Source organism: Oncorhynchus keta, chromosome 1 (assembly GCF_023373465.1).
Source record: "Oncorhynchus keta strain PuntledgeMale-10-30-2019 chromosome 1, Oket_V2, whole genome shotgun sequence".
Taxonomy (NCBI): domain Eukaryota; kingdom Metazoa; phylum Chordata; class Actinopteri; order Salmoniformes; family Salmonidae; genus Oncorhynchus; species Oncorhynchus keta.
The window spans coordinates 59,338,152-59,357,441 of NC_068421.1; the positions used below are offsets into that span (position 1 = coordinate 59,338,152).

The 19,290-nt window shown below is 43.6% G+C and overlaps 1 protein-coding gene across 2 annotated transcripts in view; it reads right to left on the reverse strand.

The window, feature by feature from the left end:
• LOC118389446 (DNA-directed RNA polymerase, mitochondrial-like) overlaps window positions 1-19,290 on the reverse strand; it is a 98,932-nt gene that overhangs the window by 5,102 nt on the left and 74,540 nt on the right. The window contains exons 16-18 of one of the 2 annotated variants that reach the window (XM_035779356.2): window positions 14,917-14,969; window positions 1,701-1,799; window positions 783-855 (exon numbers count right to left, since the gene is read on the reverse strand). In XM_035779356.2, the coding sequence (XP_035635249.1) occupies window positions 783-855; window positions 1,701-1,799; window positions 14,917-14,969 (225 nt within the window). The remainder of the gene's footprint in view (window positions 1-782; window positions 856-1,700; window positions 1,800-14,916; window positions 14,970-19,290) is intronic. The other variant, XR_008147336.1, reaches the window with a different exon arrangement.

Below are 19,290 nucleotides of genomic sequence, written 5' to 3' on the forward strand. Positions count from 1 at the left end.
GTAATGAGGGAAGGGCACTTTGAGATTTAAACATGACAAGAAATAACCACACTGTGAAAAACCGCTTCAATGCTAATTATTGGAGATTGGATGAAGAAATAGCACTTTCCTTAAAATAATTCACACAGAAATACCATTATGGTAATTCGGCCATTTTGGATCTCAACAGAGCGTCTCAATTTAGTGTTGTTGACACCTCAGAGCGTCTCAATTTAGTGTTGTTAACACCCCGGAGTCACGCTAAAAAGGACAGGCCAACACAGCCCTCTACACTCCATAATGGCCCTCTGTAACAGGATGCAACTCTGGGACATATGGTGCTGTCTGCTGCCAATAGCTGTAAAGCCATGTATTAACAGCCAGGCAGGTGTAAAGTAATTGACTCTGGCCACCAGGGAAGGCCTATATGGGGTATTATACTCTGGGTAGTTCAAGCCTTGAATGCTGATTGGCTGACAGCTGTGGTATATGAGACTGTATACCACGGGTATGACAAAACCTTTATTTTTACTGCTCTAATTACGTTGGTAACCAGTTTATAATAGCAATAAGGCACCTCGGGGGTTTGTGGTATTTGTCCAGTATACCATGGCTAAGGGCTGTGTCCAGGCCCCCATCGTTGCTTTATGCGTAAGAACAGGCCTTAGCCATAGTATATTGGCCATATACCACACCTCCTTGGGCCTTATTGCTTAAGTATACTACCCCACCCAGCCACAAGGAGCTGTGTGCGAAGGTCAAAGGAGGAATGAAGCTGATAAAAGAAAATGAAGATGACGTACCTTGTTCATGGTGTCGACTGTGATGGCGTGGGTCCAGAAGCAGTCGTGGACGGAGACGAACGTCAGGCCGGCGCTGGAGAAGCACACAGAGGAAGAAAGAGACATGAGATATAGGGCTAGACGCGGTGGAAGGAAATCGTGGTGGAAACTGGACACCGTAACATGAGGTTACACAGCCTGGGAGACATACTAAGACTTGAATCAATGTGACATAGTATGACAACGGTTTATGGGTTCAAACAGAGATGGTTATTCAGATGGCTATCCCATGCAGAGTTCAGAGGGGTCATGAGAGCTGATACCGTAGCAGGCTAGAGCAGGGATGGGCAACTTTGATGGTGGTGGGGGACACAAAAAATCTCTGAACTCATGAGGGGCAGTGGCTCGAGGGTCTGCTTACCCACCCACACATGCAGTCAGAGCCGGCCCTAGCCTTTTGGGGGCCCCAAGTGACATTTTGTCGGGCCCCAATTCTACACATTTTGCCGGGCCCCAATTCTACACATTTTGCCATGGGGCGTAGAGAAAGTGTAGCAATTTTATAACAAATTTCTTGCAATTCTACACATTTTCCCATGGACCGGAAAGAAAAATGTGCAATTCTACAGCTTATTTCCTGCAACTCTACTCAGTTTGCCATAGGGTGCAGAAAAATCTGAGTGAGAGTGACTAAGAAAATTAATGAATGAATTAGTCTACGATTACTAAAAGTTTAGATAATTGAGTGAATGTCAATGAGTGACAAGAGAAAAACTGCTGATGCACAACCACATTTTAGAAATAGGCCTATTCTACTTTTCTAACTCTCAACAGCAAGTTGAGACCTCCTTGGAAATGGATGCGGCCTGCCACCAGTTTCCCCATCCCTGTTGTAGAGTGTGGTGTGGGTCAGAGGTTATAGGTTAGGCCTTAGTGTACCTGTAGCAGTAGAGAGCAGTCAGCATCATGTGTGTGGAGTCCAGAGAGTGGATGAAGTTAGGAGGGAAGGCATTCTTCTGTTTCACAGTGTCTGGTCTCCTGTGGATGAAAAACAGGACAGTTATTCACAACAGGAGAAGACACACACAGTCACACGCTAACTATGCTTCTCTCATACACCAACACATACCCCCCACTATGAAGTCCCTGATGATGCAAGGAACTGAAAAGCCAGTTTCCAAGTACATAAATCACTGATGGTAGATCAATATGAATTATGTATGAGTGACAAAGAAACAACAGAACAGATGTTCACGTGACAACGGCATCTCGCCAATAACAACTGCACTCTAAACTTCCAAATTCCTGTGCAAGCCTCCAGCTAATTGGGTGTTGGCGAGAAAAGAAAAACACATTGCAGTATTAGAAGCTGTTTTGGCAACTGTCATCCAACTGAAGGGTTGGAGAAATGTAAATGTGCTTCGACCTCTGCTGAAAGTGAGCACTTTCCCAATCTGTATATGCACACATTATCCTCATTAGCCTGGGCCTTGACCTCCCAACCCACTGCTCCAGTGCACTTGTAATGAGGATGGAGTACAGGGGGATAATAGCTTGGGATGCACCCAGCAGCACAGACTAGACATAGGCATGCCAGCTATACAGATGTCAACTCCACTCCCCTGTAACGCCGTTTGGCTGGGAACTGGCCAGAGTGATGGAGGAAATAGCCAAGCCTGTATCAGTGCTTATGGGTAACTTCTACCTACTCTGAAATCTATGCGATTGAAAACTATGCTGTTTACTTTGTCTCTATGGGGAATGGGATAGACTGGGAGTTTAGCTTCAAGCACTTTAGCAACAGTTAGTCAAGTCAAATCAAATCAAAATCGAATCAAATCAAATGTATTTATATAGCCCTTCGTACATCAGCTGATATCTCAAAGTGCTATACAGAAACCCAGCCTAAAATCACATTTTATTGGTCACATACACATGGTTAGCAGATGTTAATGCGAGTGTAGTGAAATGATTGTGCTTCTAGTCCTGACAGTGCAGTAATATCTAACAAGTAATCTAACAAAAATGACTACCTTGTACACACACAAATGGGATGTAAATAAGAATATGTACATATAAATACATGGATGAGCGATGGCCGTGTGGCATAGGAAAGATGCAGTAGATGCTGTAGAATACAGTATATACATATGAGATTAGTAATGTAGGATATGTAAACATTATTAAAGTGCCGTTATTTAAAGTGACTAGTAATACCTTTATTAAATCAATTTATTACATTTATTAAAGTGGCCAGAGATTTGAGTCAGTATGTTGGCAGCAGCCACTCTATGTTAGTCATGACTGTTTAACAGTCTGATGGCCTTGAGATAGAAGCTGTTTTTCAGTCTCTCGGCCCCAGCTTTGATGCACCTGTACTGACCTCGCCTTCTGGATGATAGTGGGGTAAACAGGCAGTGGCTTGGGTGGTTATTGACCTTGATGATCTTTTTGGCCTCCTGTGACATCGGGTACTATAGGTGTCCTGGAGGGAGGTAGTTTGCCCCCGGTAAATGCTTTGTTCAGACCCCACTACCCTCTAGAGAGCCTTACAGTTGTGGACGGAGCAGTTGCCATACCAGGCGGTGATACAGCCCGACAGGATTCTCTCGATTGTGCATCTGTAAAAGTTTGTGAGTGTTTTAGGTGGCAATAAATATTTCTTCAGCCTCCTGAGGTTGAAGAGGCACTGTTGCGCCTTCTTCACCACGCTGTCTGTGTGGGTGAACCATTTCAGTTTGTCCGTGATTTGTACGCCGAGGAACTTAAAACTTTCCACCTTCTCCACTACTGTCCCGTCGATGTGGATAGGGGGGTGCTCCCTCTGCTGTTTCCTGAAGTCCACAATCATCTCCTTTGTTTTGTTGACATTGAGTGAGAGGTTATTTCCCTGACACCACACTCCGAGGGTCCTCACCTCCTCCCTGTCGGCAGTCTCGTTATGGTTGGTAATCAAGCCTACCACTGTAGTGACGTCTGCAAACTTGATGATTGAGTTGGAAGCGTGGATGGCTACGCAGTCGTGGGTGAACAGGGAGTACAGGAGAGGGCTGAGAATGCACCCTTGTGGGGCCCAAGTGTTGAGGATCAGCGGGGTAGAGATGTTGTTTCCTACCCTCACCACCTGGGGGCGACCCATCAGAAAATCCAGGACCCAGTTGCAAAGGGTGGGGTTGAGATCCAGGGTCTCAAGCTTAATGATGAGTTTGGAGGGTACCATGGTGTTAAATGCTGTTCTGTAGTCAATGAACAGCATTCTTACATAGGTATTCCTCTTGTCCAGATGGGATAGGGCAGTGTCCAGTGTGATGGGGATTGCGTCGTCTGTGAACCTATTGGGGCAGTAAGCAAATTGAAGTGGGTCTAGGGTGTCAGGTAGGGTGAAGGTGAAATGGTCCTTGACTCGTCTCTCAAAGCACTTCATAATGACAGAAGTGAGTGCTACGGGTGGATAGTCGTTTAGCTCAGTTACCTTAGCTTTCTTGGGGACAGGAACAATGGTGGCCATCTTGAAGCATGTGGCCACAGCAGACTGGGACAGGGATTGATTGAATATGTTCGTAAACACACCAGCCAGCTGGTCTGCGCATGCTCTGAGGATGTGGCTAGGGATGCTGTCTGGGCCGGCAGCTTTGCAAGGGTTAACACGTTTAAATGTTTTACTCACGTTGGCCGTGGAGAAGGAGAGCCCACAGGCTTTGGTACTGGGCCGTGTCAGTGGCACAGCATTGTCCTCAAAGTGAGCAAAGAAGTTGTTTAATTTGTCTGGGAGCAGGACGTCGGTGTCCGCGACGGGGCTGGTTTTCTTTTTGTAATCTGTGATTGACTGTAGACCCTGCCACATACGTCTGGTTAGATGGTTAGAGGCCTGTAAGCACAGGAGAGCCAAAGCCAACCACACCACTTACTTACCCTAATAAAGGCCTTTTTAAGGCCTATACTGTGTGCGCGCGTGTATACAGTACATGTTTTCCTGCCTTATCAGGACCAGAATGTCCTGACTAATCACCAGAACGTCCTGACAAAGTAGGAAAACAGGAAACATTTTGTAAAGCCAGGAATTGGTTTTAAATGCTATTTTAGGCTTAAGGGTCAGGTTTAGGGTTTGGGGTTAAGGTTAGGGATAAGTTTAGGGTTAAGGTTTAGCAGTTATGAAAAATAGGATTTTGAATGGGAATACATTTTTGCTCCGCAAAAAGTCCTGAAAATTCACGAAAACAAAGCTGTGTGTATGTACACGAGTGAAAGCTGGGGAAATCAGCAGAGAGGAGGGAATGCTGAGCTCGGCTGTAACTGGCAGTGAAATATGGATACTTTCTCTGGCAGAAATCTAAGTTGAGAGGAATAACTCTATAAGCAGCAGCATCCCTCTGCACGCGCGCACAAGCACACACACTTTAGTTTGAGATAAAGAGGAGGAAGCTTTTTGTTGTGTGTCGCCGTGCTCGTGTGTGGCGGTGAATGTCAGGTCAGACAGAAGGCTGTCAATCTGTCTCCTCTCTTTCAGTCAGTGAGGTATTTATGGCCTCTCGATGTCAGTGCGGTATTTATGGTCTCTCTCGATGTCAGTGAGGTATTTATGGTCTCTCTCGATGTCAGTGAGGTATTTATGGTCTCTTTCAATGTCAGTGAGGTATTTATGGTCTCTCTCTCAGTCAGTGAGGTATTTATGGTCTCTCTCGATGTCAGTGAGGTATTTATGGTCTCTCTCTCTGTCAGTGAGGTATTTATGGTCTCTCTCGATGTCAGTGAGGTATTTATGGTCTCTCTCTCAGTCAGTGAGGTATTTATGGTCTCTCGATGTCAGTGAGGTATTTATGGTCTCTCTCGATGTCAGTGAGGTATTTATGGTCTCTCTCTCAGTCAGTGAGGTATTTATGGTCTCTCTCGATGTCAGTGAGGTATTTATGGTCTCTCTCGATGTCAGTGAGGTATTTATGGTCTCTCTCAGTCAGTGAGGTATTTATGGTCTCTCTCGAAGTCAGTGAGGTATTTATGGTCTCTCATGTCAGTGAGGTATTTATGGTCTCTCTCTCAGTCAGTGAGGTATTTATGGTCTCTCTCGATGTCAGTGAGGTATTTATGGTCTCTCAATGTCAGTGAGGTATTTATGGTCTCTCTCGATGTCAGCGGCAGACCTCAGAGTAATGGGGAAACTGTCACAAGGCATAGGCCTCACCCCACTGAGGGATCAGACAGTAGACTACAGACAGCAGCAATTAAAGGGGAGCTCTGCCCCAGTCACGAGCTGGATGAAATAGTCACAAAACATGTGTGGCTGTCAGTCAGCATGGACATTGTGAAGAACAGAGTATGAAATGAACTTTTTATTTTAAAGTTAGAAATGACCCATATGCATTTTTCCAATCTTAGTGATACAGCTCTAGTGTTTTGTGTTAAAGTGTAGGCACTCACTCAAAGATTTACACTAACTAGCCCAACTAGGCCTAGTTCCCTATGTTGCAGAAGAATATGTATAGGCTACTTAAAAAAAAGTTTCAAACCAAATACCCAACAAACAACAACCACGGTGTATTAACCTCCAGCTCTACCTCTGATACTAATCACACATTCAATGGCCCTTTTACAGAAATCATTCAGCGGTGACATTTTAGCCCAAATGCCACCCTACCCAGGGCTATCAGTGGCCTGTCTATCTGTCCGTCTGTCCATCTGGTGCAGATGGCCCCATTGTTTTGAACATATCTTTCCTTTTCAAGTTCAAAAAGTTCACATATACATTATAAAACATGTCAAGGATCGTTCACATCATGCTCTGTTTTTGGAAGAGAAAGAGACAGAGGGAAAGAGAGAGAGAGAAATAAAGTCATTTCTTACAAACTTTCCCTAAAAAGGACAAAAATACTGTAAGTAATACAAATAATAATTACAGCAGTTTACCTCAATGTCATTGAATAGAATTAACACACACGTTCCTGTTTTTGTCTATACAGTTATTTGGCAGGGTACAATATGTCTTTAGTCGCAACACGGCTGTTATAATTGACATTACATACACATTTTTCAATCTCTGAGTCCTTTGACTTACAGTTGGCGGCTGTGGTCATTTTCTGTCCAGTCACTAACAGTTCCCTTAACATGTACATCTGGTTTTCATCATCCAGGTTACAAGGTACTGCTCCCAATACAATCAAAAGTGATTCCAACGGTAACTAAAAGTCTAGGAGTGTCTTCAATAGTGCATTTGTGACTACTTTCACAAATTCTCTCCCATGATTGATCTTCCACCACCAAATTCATCTCTAGTTTCCATTTTCCTTTCACATCCTGCGTGTGAAACCATTTACATAACTGAGACACATATTTTTGGGCTTATTTGACCTTCCAATATGTTTATGAAATTTTGCGCGACACTGAATGCCGATTTTTTTATGACCTCTCATTTCTTGTGTCATTAGGTTGTCTTATCTGGAAGTACCTAAACATGTAATTTGCAGGTAGACCATATTTGGTTTGGAGCGGAGTAAAAGATTTGTGAACATTCACTTCAAAAAGCTGGTTAATTGACCCTTCGCTAAGCCCCACCCGCCTTGGTTACTATTGCAACCTCAGACAGCATTTTCCCAGGAAGCCCAATTCTCCATTCATCCACTGGCGAAATCCCCTCACAATGATCTCAAACTGTGTTTCTAATACACAATGAAATGAAACAGACGACCCCTTGCTAATCAGGAAACTATTGGGTATGGTGTGGTGGATTGTTGCTTCACGGGAAAGGGAACCTGGTAAAATTATGTTTGTAGTATAGCTAGCCACTGAATGGCTCTGAATTCACTGTCAGCATGCAGTGAAAGCTATAAATATATTTGGAGCAAACTAGCTAGCAAGTGCTCTAAAATCATACCCTGACGTTGACAGCAGATGGGAGTTGTATTCATAACATTGCTAACTTAGCTAGCTAACACACAGTACCGGTCAAAAGTTTGGACACACCTACTCATTCAAGGGTTTTGTTTTATATTTTCTACATTATAGAACAATTGTGAAGATATCAAAACTATGAAATAACACGTATGGAATCATGTAGTAAACAAATCAAATTATATTTTATATTTGAGATTCTTCAAAGTAGCCACCTGTTTCCTTGATGACAGCTTTGCACATTCTTGGCATTCTCTCAACCAGCTTCATCAGGAATGCTTTTCCAACAGTCTTGGAGCTCAAATAGCCCTTACAAAGCTGTCATCAAGGCAAAGGGTGGCTACTTTGAAGACTCAAGTATAAATATATACCGTACCAGTCAAAAGTTTGGACACCTACACCTTTTCTTTATTTTTATTATTTTCTAAATTGTAGAATAAGTGAAATGCCAAGAGTGTGTAAAGCTGTCAACAAGGCGAAGGGTGGCTACTTTGAAGAAACTCAAATATAAAATACATTTTTATTTGTTTAACACTTTTTTGGTTACTACATGATTCCATATGTGTTATTTCAGAGTTTTGATGTCTTCACTATTATTCTACAATGTAGAAAATAATAAAATAAAGAAAAAATCTTGAATGAGTAGTTGTGTCCAAACTTATGACTGGTACTGTACATTTTGAGAACATACATTTTATTGAGTGGCTAGCAAGCTATTTAGTATTAGCAACGTTTGTTGGTCAATGATAATGAGAGCTAGCTAAGCAGCGGAGTTAGAAAACAGTGTAACAAAAGTATAATTTTGTATTCGAAAAATACTTCAACAGGCTATGCATTTCAGGAATCACAAGGACAAGTACTTCTGGAACACTGTTAAATTATTTATCAATTTCAACATGTTTTTTTTGGACGAAAACTCTCCGTTTTTGCCATAGCCCTCATTGGCTTTCATGCAATATAAACATGAGCTTTTCCGAGGTGTTGGACTTGATGTCCGTTGCTATCCAGTTGCTGCTGTTGGTTCCCCGGAATTCTGGGGCTAACCAAAGGGTCAATTGTGATCAACCCTTTCTGCCATTATGGACGGCTGTCCATACCTTAAGAGTGTATCTTTTACATTCAGTCTTCAATCTAACTTTCCTCCAATGTAATGGGCCTAAAAACGGTAATGAAGGAAGGGGTATTCTCAGAAGTGAATTGTGAGCTGTAGCCATTCACTCTAACCCTGGATATAGGGTTGGGGATCCATACTCTAATCCTTAATAACCAATGGAATGAATCCCATTCTCAAAAGTGTTTGTTCTAGGTAGAACTAATCAACAGTATGAATGCATTCTCCGCATCTAGGCTGAGAAGCAAGGCTGTTGCATAGAAGCATCGCTGTTTGTTGTCTACCCTTAGCCAGTGACTGAATGTTTAATACCCTCCTAATATTGTTAGTAATTTGTCTGCCAAGTATAAAACCTGTCTGAACCGGGTTAATCAGTTTCCCTACTGTATATGTTTCTGAATTCTCTTAGTAAATTTCCGGTCCGTGGGGAAGAGACTAATATGCCTGAATGAGCTACACTGGGAAGGATCTTTACCTTCCTTGTGGATTACTGTTATGATTGACCATGTTTTGGGTGGGTCTTCCTTTGATAATGCATAGTTAGATACTATATATACTGCACAAAACCAGGGTAATATCCTCAATGAAGGTCTTCACCTCACCTCACCTTCACCTCATCTGTCCCCTGGTGATTTATTCTTTTGCAATCTCTTGATGGCTTCCTCAACCTCGTTCTCTATAACTGGCCATGTCATTTCGGCCCAATCTTCCTGTGATCATTGTGTGAGATTTAGGTTAGACAAGAGGGTTCAAATGTTTTCTTGTTTATGGTCTTGTTCTGCTGAATCATTAAGGTCTTTATAATATGCTGCAAACACCTCCGCAATGTCCATTGGTTTTGAGACTTCTGGTTTAGAGAAGGGATTCATTACTTTAGGGACTACTCTGCTAGCCTGGGCTTTTCTTAGCTGGAAGGCTAACAACCAGCTGTCTCTATTACCCATCTCATAATATCTTTGATTAGTAAATCTAAATGTCCCTTCTGTTTTGTAAGTCAATAACTTACATAACTTCTGTTGACATTCATTCAATTTATGCAAAGTATCATCTTCCCTTGTGTTTTTATGTTCTCGTTCAAGTCTCTTTAAACTATCCTCCAAACGCTGCTGCTTTTCAATACACTGCTTCTTTCATTTGGCAGACAAAGCAATTATCTTACCTCTTAATTACCGCCTTTGCCCCTTCCCACAAAATGGATTGATGATACATCATTATTAAAACGAAGAAGTAATCTTTCAAATGTTCATTGTAACTCTTGCTTTACAATATGTTATGTCAATATGGAGACAAAATGTTAAGTGCTTCTCCATTCCTAGATGTATCTTTAGACATACTTGACTGGGGTCCGATATAGTTTTCAACGCTGCATTCCTTTACTTTACGTAAATACTGCTTGGATATACAAAATAAGTATATTCTGGAGTAGCTGCCATGACCCTTTGAGAATTTATTTAAATTTTATGCTTTGAACGCCAAGTATCAATAAGCCCCAGTTCATTCATCATGGCAGCCAGGGCTTTAGATTTCTTAGAATGTGGACTGTGCTCAGCAGGAAGTCGGTCAAGTCGGTCAGGGCTCCGGGCAGCCGAGCGGAAATGGAGGTCCCCGCCTCCCTGCGGACCTGGCATCCTTTCATCCCTCTCTACATTTTCCTCCTCTGTCTCTGCTGCTAAAGCCACTTTCTACCATTCTAAGTTCCAAGCATCTGCCTCTAACCCTAGGAAGCTCTTTGCCACCTTCTCCTCCCTCCTGAATCCTCCCCCCCTCCCTCCTTCTCTGCAGATGACTTCGTCAACCATTTTGAAAAGAAGGTCGATGACATCCGATCCTTTGCTAAGTCAAACGACACCGCTGGTTCTGCCTCACTGCCCTACCCTATGCTCTGACCTCTTTCTCCTCTCTCTCCAGATGAAATCTTTCTTGTGACGGCCGGCCGCCCAACAACCTGCCCGCTTGACCCTATCCCCTCCTCTCTTCTCCAGACCATTTCCGGAGACCTTCTCCCTTACCTCACCTCGCTCATCAACTCATCCCTGACCGCTGGCTACGTCCCTCCCGTCTTCAAGAGAGCGAGAGTTGCACCCCTTCTGAAAAAACCTACACTCGATCCCTCCGATGTCAACAACTACAGACCAGTATCCCTTCTCTCTTTTCTCTCCAAAACTCTTGAGCGTGCCGTCCTTGGCCAGCTCTACCGCTATCTCTCTCAGAATGACCTTCTTGATCCAAATCAGTCAGGTTTCAAGACTAGTCATTCAACTGAGACTGCTCTTCTCTGTATCACGGAGGCGCTCCGCACTGCTAAAGCTAACTCTCTCTCCTCTGCTCTCATCCTTCTAGACCTATCGGCTGCCTTCGATACTGTGAACCATCAGATCCTCCTCTCCACCCTCTCCGAGTTGGGCATCTCCGGCGCGGCCCACGCTTGATTGCGTCCTACCTGACAGGTCGCTCCTACCAGGTGGCGTGGCGAGAATCTGTCTCCTCACCACGCGCTCTCACCACTGGTGTCCCCCAGGGCTCTGTTCTAGGCCCTCTCTTATTCTCGCTATACACCAAGTCACTTGGCTCTGTCATAACCTCACATGGTCTCTCCTATCATTGCTATGCAGACGACACACAATTAATCTTCTCCTTTCCCCCTTCTGATGACCAGGTGGCGAATCGCATCTCTGCATGTCTGGCAGACATATCAGTGTGGATGACGGATCACCACCTCAAGCTGAACCTCAGCAAGACGGAGCTCCTCTTCCTCCCGGGAAGGACTGCCCGTTCCATGATCTCGCCATCACGGTTGACAACTCCATTGTGTCCTCCTCCCAGAGCGCTAAGAACCTTGGCGTGATCCTGGACAACACCCTGACGTTCTCAACTAACATCAAGGCGGTGTCCCGTTCCTGTAGGTTCATGCTCTACAACATCCGCAGAGTACGACCCTGCCTCACACAGGAAGCGGCGCAGGTCCTAATCCAGGCACTTGTCATCTCCCGTCTTGATTACTGCAACTCGCTGTTGGCTGGGCTCCCTGCCTGTGCCATTAAACCCCTACAACTCATCCAGAACGCCGCAGCCCGTCTGGTGTTCAACCTTCCCAAGTTCTCTCACGTCACCCCGCTCCTCCGCTCTCCACTGGCTTCCAGTTGAAGCTCGCATCCGCTACAAGACCATGGTGCTCGCCACGGAGCTGTGAGGGGAACGGCACCTCAGTACCTCCAGGCTCTGATCAGGCCCTACACCCAAACAAGGGCACTGCGTTCATCCACCTCTGGCCTGCTCGCCTCCCTACCACTGAGGAAGTACAGTTCCCGCTCAGCCCAGTCAAAACTGTTCGCTGCTCTGGCCCCCAATGGTGGAACAAACTCCCTCACGACGCCAGGACAGCGGAGTCAATCACCACCTTCCGGAGACACCTGAAACCCCACCTCTTCAAGGAATACCTAGGATAGGGTAAGTAAGGGTAGGTAATCCTTCTCCCCCCAACAAGATTTAGATGCAAGTGGCTGTTCCACTGGTTGTCATAAGGTGTATGCACCAATTTGTAAGTCGCTTCTGGATAAGAGCGTCTGCTAAATGACTTAAATGTAATGTAAATGTAATTCTGTATGCAATTAAAAGTCCCCGCCAATAATAACCATCCCTTTTGCATTGTCTACGATTACAGTTGCGATATCTTTAAAGAACCCTGGGCAGTCCTCATTTTGATGCATTCAAGTTCAGAATAGTAATTTATGTCCCCACTACCCTCATCTACCCTGATTATCCCTCAACACTTTATTCTTGGCAAAGCACACAGATCTATTAAATAACATTGAAACACCTCTTTTTTTGCCCACCATGAAAAGATGCACAAAATACTTGATCTATCCATTCTCTTCTTCATTTTTTAGTTAATTATTTGTTAAATGGGTCTCCTTGAAATGTTCTACTGAACATTTATATTATAACTAATACAATAAACGAGTCGTTTAATCTGTTGTTTTGCGTTGATACATAACTCCCTCCTCAACTTGTACTCCCCTCCCTCATCATATAAATCCATTTTAAAAAGTAATGTCTGTGAAGTGCAGAAACTCACTCCTAAGCTCAATATGATGGTCAATGATAAATGGAACATAGAACATAACCAAGCAAAATCCCCCCCCAAAACTGGTTCTCTCAAATAAAGTCATGTTGTTGATTATCTGAAATAAAATACACCATCCCCCTTCGACATACAGTGGGGCAAAAAAGTATTTAGTCAGCCACCAATTGTGCAAGTTCTCCCACTTAAAAAGATGAGGCCTGTAATTTTCATCATAGGTACACTTCAACTATGACAGACAAAATGAGAGAAAAAATCCAGAAAATCACATTGTAGGATTTTTTATGAATTTATTTGCAAATTATGGTGGAAAATAAGTATTTGGTCACCTACAAACAAGCAAGATTTCTGGCTCTCACAGACCTGTAACTTCTTCTTTAAGAGGCTCCTCTGTCCTCCACTCGTTACCTGTATTAATGGCACTTGTTTGAACTTATCAGTATAAAAGACACCTGTCCACAACCTCAAATAGTCACACTCCAAACTCCACTATGGCCTCTCACATCTTTTTAGGTGGGAGAACTTGCACAATTGGTGGCTGACTAAATACTTTTTTGCCCCACTGTATGTTCAGAGAGCTGTGCCTTTCCTGTCTGTCTGGAGTAAACACAGACTGTGTGGATGCCATGATCCAAAAGAGTCAAATCCCCATCCTAGGAAGTTCCTGCTTAAACCCGGACTCCCACCACCCCACACACGACCCATTGAACTTATTTTAAGTTTTAAATAAAAGTTTTAGACTTGCTAACATACTATATATGTATACTATCTGTCGACAAAGTCATACAATAATTAAACCAAATAAAGTGGCCTACATCTACATAGCAAATCAATGTGTTCATTACCTCAGTGTAAACACATATTGTAATGTGGGGCAATACATTTCAAACGTCTTCCTGGATGAATGTCTTCAGATCCATATCTGACAGCACTATTCTGTCCCTGCCTCCTGCACCTGCCATCGGACTCTCTCGAAATCTCTCTCCAGACGGTTTCTTTCTTCCATCCGTACCGTGATTCCCAGCTCCCTCAGGGTCAGGATTGCATCCATCAAAAGGTCTTCGTGCCCGAGTTTAGTGTCATCCTCAGTTGGGCTGGGTATGGGCACTTCGCTTTTATGTTGTTCCCTCTCAGCTGTTTGATCACTTCTCGGACTCACATCCTTTTCTTCTGTAGGTCTGGGGAATAATCATGGTCAAAGTAGATTGTTTTCTCCTGAAATGTAACTTGCCTCTGCTCCCAGGCCTGGCGTAGAATAGTTTCTTTGACAGTAAAGTCCAGAAACCGCACTACAATGGACTTTGCCGGTGCTTCTGTATCTCTCAGCTTCGTAACCAGTGCCCTCACAAAGCTCATCATATCATTTATTTCAACGTATTCTGCTACCTGGTAGATCCGAATATTGTTACACCTCAGCATATCTTCCAAGTCGTCACACACCGTGGCTCTGTCCTCACCGGTCTCCTCTGGAATCTTTTGAACTGTGGTTATTTGTTGTTGTATCTACTTGACAAAGTCATTATTCAACTTTTCCTGCCACTTTGTTCAATATTTGCCACTCTTAATATATAGTACTACAGTAGTTAGCTAGTTTTCCATTTGGGTCGCAGCTGCGTCTTCTTTTCCCGTTCATGACGTCACCGGAAACTCCCTTTAGTCCACTGTTAATACAATCCCAAAATGTTTTGCATGTCAGCAGTCAAGTTAAGATATAGGATTTTCAAGACGCGTAGTGTCACTGGCCACATCATCCTGATGATGTGCTTGCTGTCGCTGAACGGATCAGGATGTGACCAATCAAAAGTGGTAAACATGTCTTGTATACTGTTTTTATACAGGGTCTACATGTCAAAGTCTCTAAAGCAAGTTGGAGATGAGTGGAGAGAAAGAAAATGAGCCCTGAGAAGATACCGATGGATAACAGGGTTGGGGTTGATTCCATCTAAATTCCAGTCAAGTCAGGAATGTAACAACTCAATCCCTATGGAGAAATCCCATGTCCAATGCAACTGACAGGAATATAAACTGAATTGATCCCAACTCTGGTAGTGTTAGAAGGATCTGGAGGGAGAGGAACTTACTCTTTAGAGTCGTGGGTGATCTGGAAACTCAGGTACTGGATGGTGGCCTTCAGCTGCAGGAGACATGGGGGGGGGGACATGAATGAGTCAGGTAGGTTTGATGATGTCATTTCGGTCAATGAAATGGTGGAGGTTGGGAGAGGGGACTGGATTAGTATTAGACATTCTGTAAAACACACACAAAGCAAACAGGGTAAACTTCTAACACCCAAAGCAGTCCTTCTGTTTGACATTTCTAACACATTGCTGGAAAATCAAACGAATGTGGAATCCATTCTTATTGAAAGCCTCTGATTGACCTACAAGTGCAACCCATTGATTCCCAGCCCACCTGCCACAGAAATGACAATAGAACACAAGACATTAATGACTGGTAAAACCTGACTTGAGCCAACATACAAGTGTACTGTGACATGCGAACAAACAGTAATTATCTCCTAGGACAGTAGTTTCCAACCTGTGAGTCAATTATAATAAATCAAAAAAGGGATCAAAATATCAATTGTCTTCCAAAAAGAATAACAGTTGGGAGCATCTAGATGTTAGAAACTGTCAAACAAAAATCCATCTGTAATAATAGGCATTTCATGTGTTACATTCACTGATAGAATTGACTAAGATATTTTATGTAAAAAATGGTGGTCCTCAAGAGATTGTGACAGTTATTTGGTGGTCCCCGGAAAGGAACAGGTTGGAAACCGTAGTCCTAGAAATAAACCTGACTAGGCTCAAGTCTCAACAACAGCTACTGACAGAGCAGACACACTAACTACTATAGGTTCTGCCACAGAAGAGAGTTTGGCCAGTCTGAGGTGAATAATGGAGCCCATAATTTTGGCCCTGTAAGAGCTGTAAGGGAAGCCATTTTGTCAAGAATGTGAGTGACTGCTCTCCACATTGGCCCTATCACTGTCACGCCCCTGAGTGCCTCAATCACATTACAGCTCAGATTAGTTTATCCCTGTCTCTCTCTCTCACACACACACACACACACACACACACACACACACACACACACACACACACACACACACACACACACACACACACACACACACACACACACACACACACACACACACAGAGAGAGAGAGCAGTAGAGGAGAGAGGTTCCCTGCTCAAGGTGACACTGCATTGAGCCGGGACAGAGAGAAGACAGAGAAACATGAGAGAGACAAGCAGCACACAGCCGAGAGGGACATCTGAAGTGCTGAGGATAGCTTGAGAGCTGGAGCTTGGGTGGAGTGTGTGTGCTGGCCATGAGGTAAATTGAGATGCAGTCCTGTGGGTGGTCATCAATCATTATGATTTATGAATCTATTAGACCCTAATAGAATAACCACTTAATGTAGGAGAGATGAGAGAAAGAAAGAGAGTGAGAGGGGGGGTCAGAAAAAGAGAGAGAGAATGACATAGAGTGTGAGAGAATTAGGGGTGAGAGAGACAAGGAGAGTGAAGAGACACCTTGCTCACTCACCTCGCTCATTAGTTATTCTGCTCTGCAATTCCTCTACAGGAGAGCTTCCAAAGGGGTGCACGTTTTTGTTTTCGCTCCAGCACTAAACACCTGATTCAAATAATCAACTCATCGAGCCTTTGGACCTGGGTCAGAGTGGAATCAGGTGTGTAGAGCTAGTGCCCTCCTTCGGCTCCCAGGAGCAGGATTAGAAAACACTGCTCTCCAGAGACAGTAGAAATAAAGAACAGAACAGTCTTTTATACTCAGGTTGAAGGTGAAGCGAAGTGATAAGACTAGCAGTGAATGGGAACCTCTACCCAAACAGGCTCTCTACGATAATAGAGTACCCTGATATAGACATAAATGGACATAACTTGAAAGGATCAGTTCAGGCCTGGGGAACTCCAGTCCTTGGTGACACACTTTTGCCCCAGCTAACATATCTGACTTGAATAAACCACTAATCATGATCTTTAGTTTAGAATGCAATTACTTTAAGTCAGCTGTGTTTGCTAGGGACGGGGAAAAAGTATGGCAGTACTCCAGCCTCCGAGGACTGGAGTTGCCCATCCCTGGATCAGGTCATCATCACTGTAGCAGTATATCTCCTTCATCTAAGAAAGACCTTAGTTATGGGTCAAAATGATGCCCATCTAAGAAAATCAAATTTGGGAGCTCGGAATCAAATAGGATTCTCTGCTTGCACTCCTACATCTAGCCATACCAAGGCAGCCAGGGCAGTCCTCCCACTGATACACCCTGGCAGTAGGCTTGTGTGATGAAAACATCTATCAACAACCAGATAAGACTGGCTTCAGACAGCAGACACTACTGCACATCATAGCACACATTACATGAACACTGCTGGTTCTGGAAAATAATGAATGTCTGTCTGCCCGCCACAAGTGAAGAGAACCATTCATTCGTCTGGAACTCCTGACTAACTGAAAGCTCTCCAAATGAAGTGCTCTCACTGACACTCGTTCACTTAACAGTAAATCATCAAAAGCACTGAGAACACTTAAAGACATGCTCCGGGAACTTTGGCGACTAAGTATTTTTAAACATCCCGCCTTGGGCTAAATGTGTCAATGTGTAGTTCATACAAACATCATTTTTTGTAGAATTACTGTCTTACCTAGATTAGCCACAAAATCCCTAGTTGAAAACAGTTTTTCTGGAAGATGGGCTGCGCCACTTTCCCTACATTTCCCCCCACATGGGGCAGCCCCCTAGAAATTCAAGTTCTAGCCAATAAGCTTCAGTCCCTTGCCATTTGAGTGACAGCTAGCAAGTTGAACACACAGCAGAGCGAGAGAAAGAGCAATGACGTGGTGCACATATGTGACTTAGTACGCACATGTCTGGGACCAGTTTTGGCTCGTGACCTCTACTTTCAGAACTACTGGATAAAAATAATACAAAAGGTGAGTTGGGAATCTTTTTAGAACACTTAAATCCATCACCCAGACTGTAGTGTCTCTAACTGAATGTGGTTAATTCATGCTTCCAGTTTAGAACCAGGGGAGAAAAGTGTCTGCAACTGCTTTCATGAATGGAAATGTGCTGCAAAAGCCTGTGTCCTATTCATTAGTGGAACCCGTAGTGAAACATTTTGCAACAGAAAATAAGCATTTGTTATTGGACAGGTTCAGATAGTGCCATCCTGTTTCTACCCGTTTTCTTCCACTTTGTGCCTAATAAAGGCAACCGTGGTCAGTTCTTTATACTAAATTAAAAATAGATAAATCAGGAATTAGGACATAAATCCAATCCCACAGTGACAAGCCTTCATGCAGGGTAGCAGCTCTCTTGATTTACCCAGCAAGCTGCCTCCTCTCCTGTCAATGGCTCCAGGGCACATTGATTTATTACAGAAACAACCAAACAGGTTGAAAATAGACACACACAGACACACAGGGCGATACATTCCCATCAGCATGTGCCATGTAGTGCGATCTCATCCATCAGCCCTCTAGGAGGAGTTGAAGGAAAGATGTGTCTATCACTGTGGCAGAAAGTCCTTCCGATCTCCCCATGTCCTCAGGGATACATTTAGGGAGAAAGGAAGAGGTAATGATGGAAGGATCTGCGGTTAACTCAACACACTACTCTATTGTACGTAGGGGCAGCAGGTAGCCTAGCGGTTAAAGGCAGGGTAAAGTGATTATGCATCAGGATAGATAATAATAGGTGTAAAATAAAGAACAGAATAGAAGCAGCAAATGTTGAGTGTAAAAGTGTGTGTGTGTATGTTTGTGTTGTGAATGTGTGGGAGTATCAATGTAGTGTGAGTGTGTATACAGTGCATTTGGAAAGAATTCAGACTCCTTGACTTTTTCCACATTTTGTTACATTACAGCCTTATTCTAGAAAGGATACAATTGTTTTTTCCCCTAATCAATCTACACACAATACCCCATAATGACAAAGTGAAAACAAGTTTGTAGAAATTTTTGCACATTTATTAAAAATAAAAAACAAATACCTTACTCATAAGTATTCCAACCTTTTGCTATGAGACTCGAAATTGCGCTCAGGCGCATCCTGTTTCCATTAATCATCTACAACTTGGAGTCCACCTGTGGTAAATTCAATTGATTGGACATGATTTGGAAAGGCACACACCTGTCTGTATAAGGTCCCACAGTTGACAGTGCATATCAGAGCAAAAAACAAGCCATGAGGTCGAAGGAATTGTCCGTAGAGCTCTGAGACAGGATTTTGTTGAGGCACTGATCTGGGGAAGGGTACCAAAACATTTCTGCAGCATTGATGATCCCCAAGAACACAGTGGCCTCCATCATTCTTAAATGGAAAAAGTTTGGAACCACCAACTCTTCCTAGAGCTGGCTGCCCGGCCAAACTGAGCAATCGGGAGAGAAGGGCCTTGGGTCAGGGAGGTGACCAAGAAC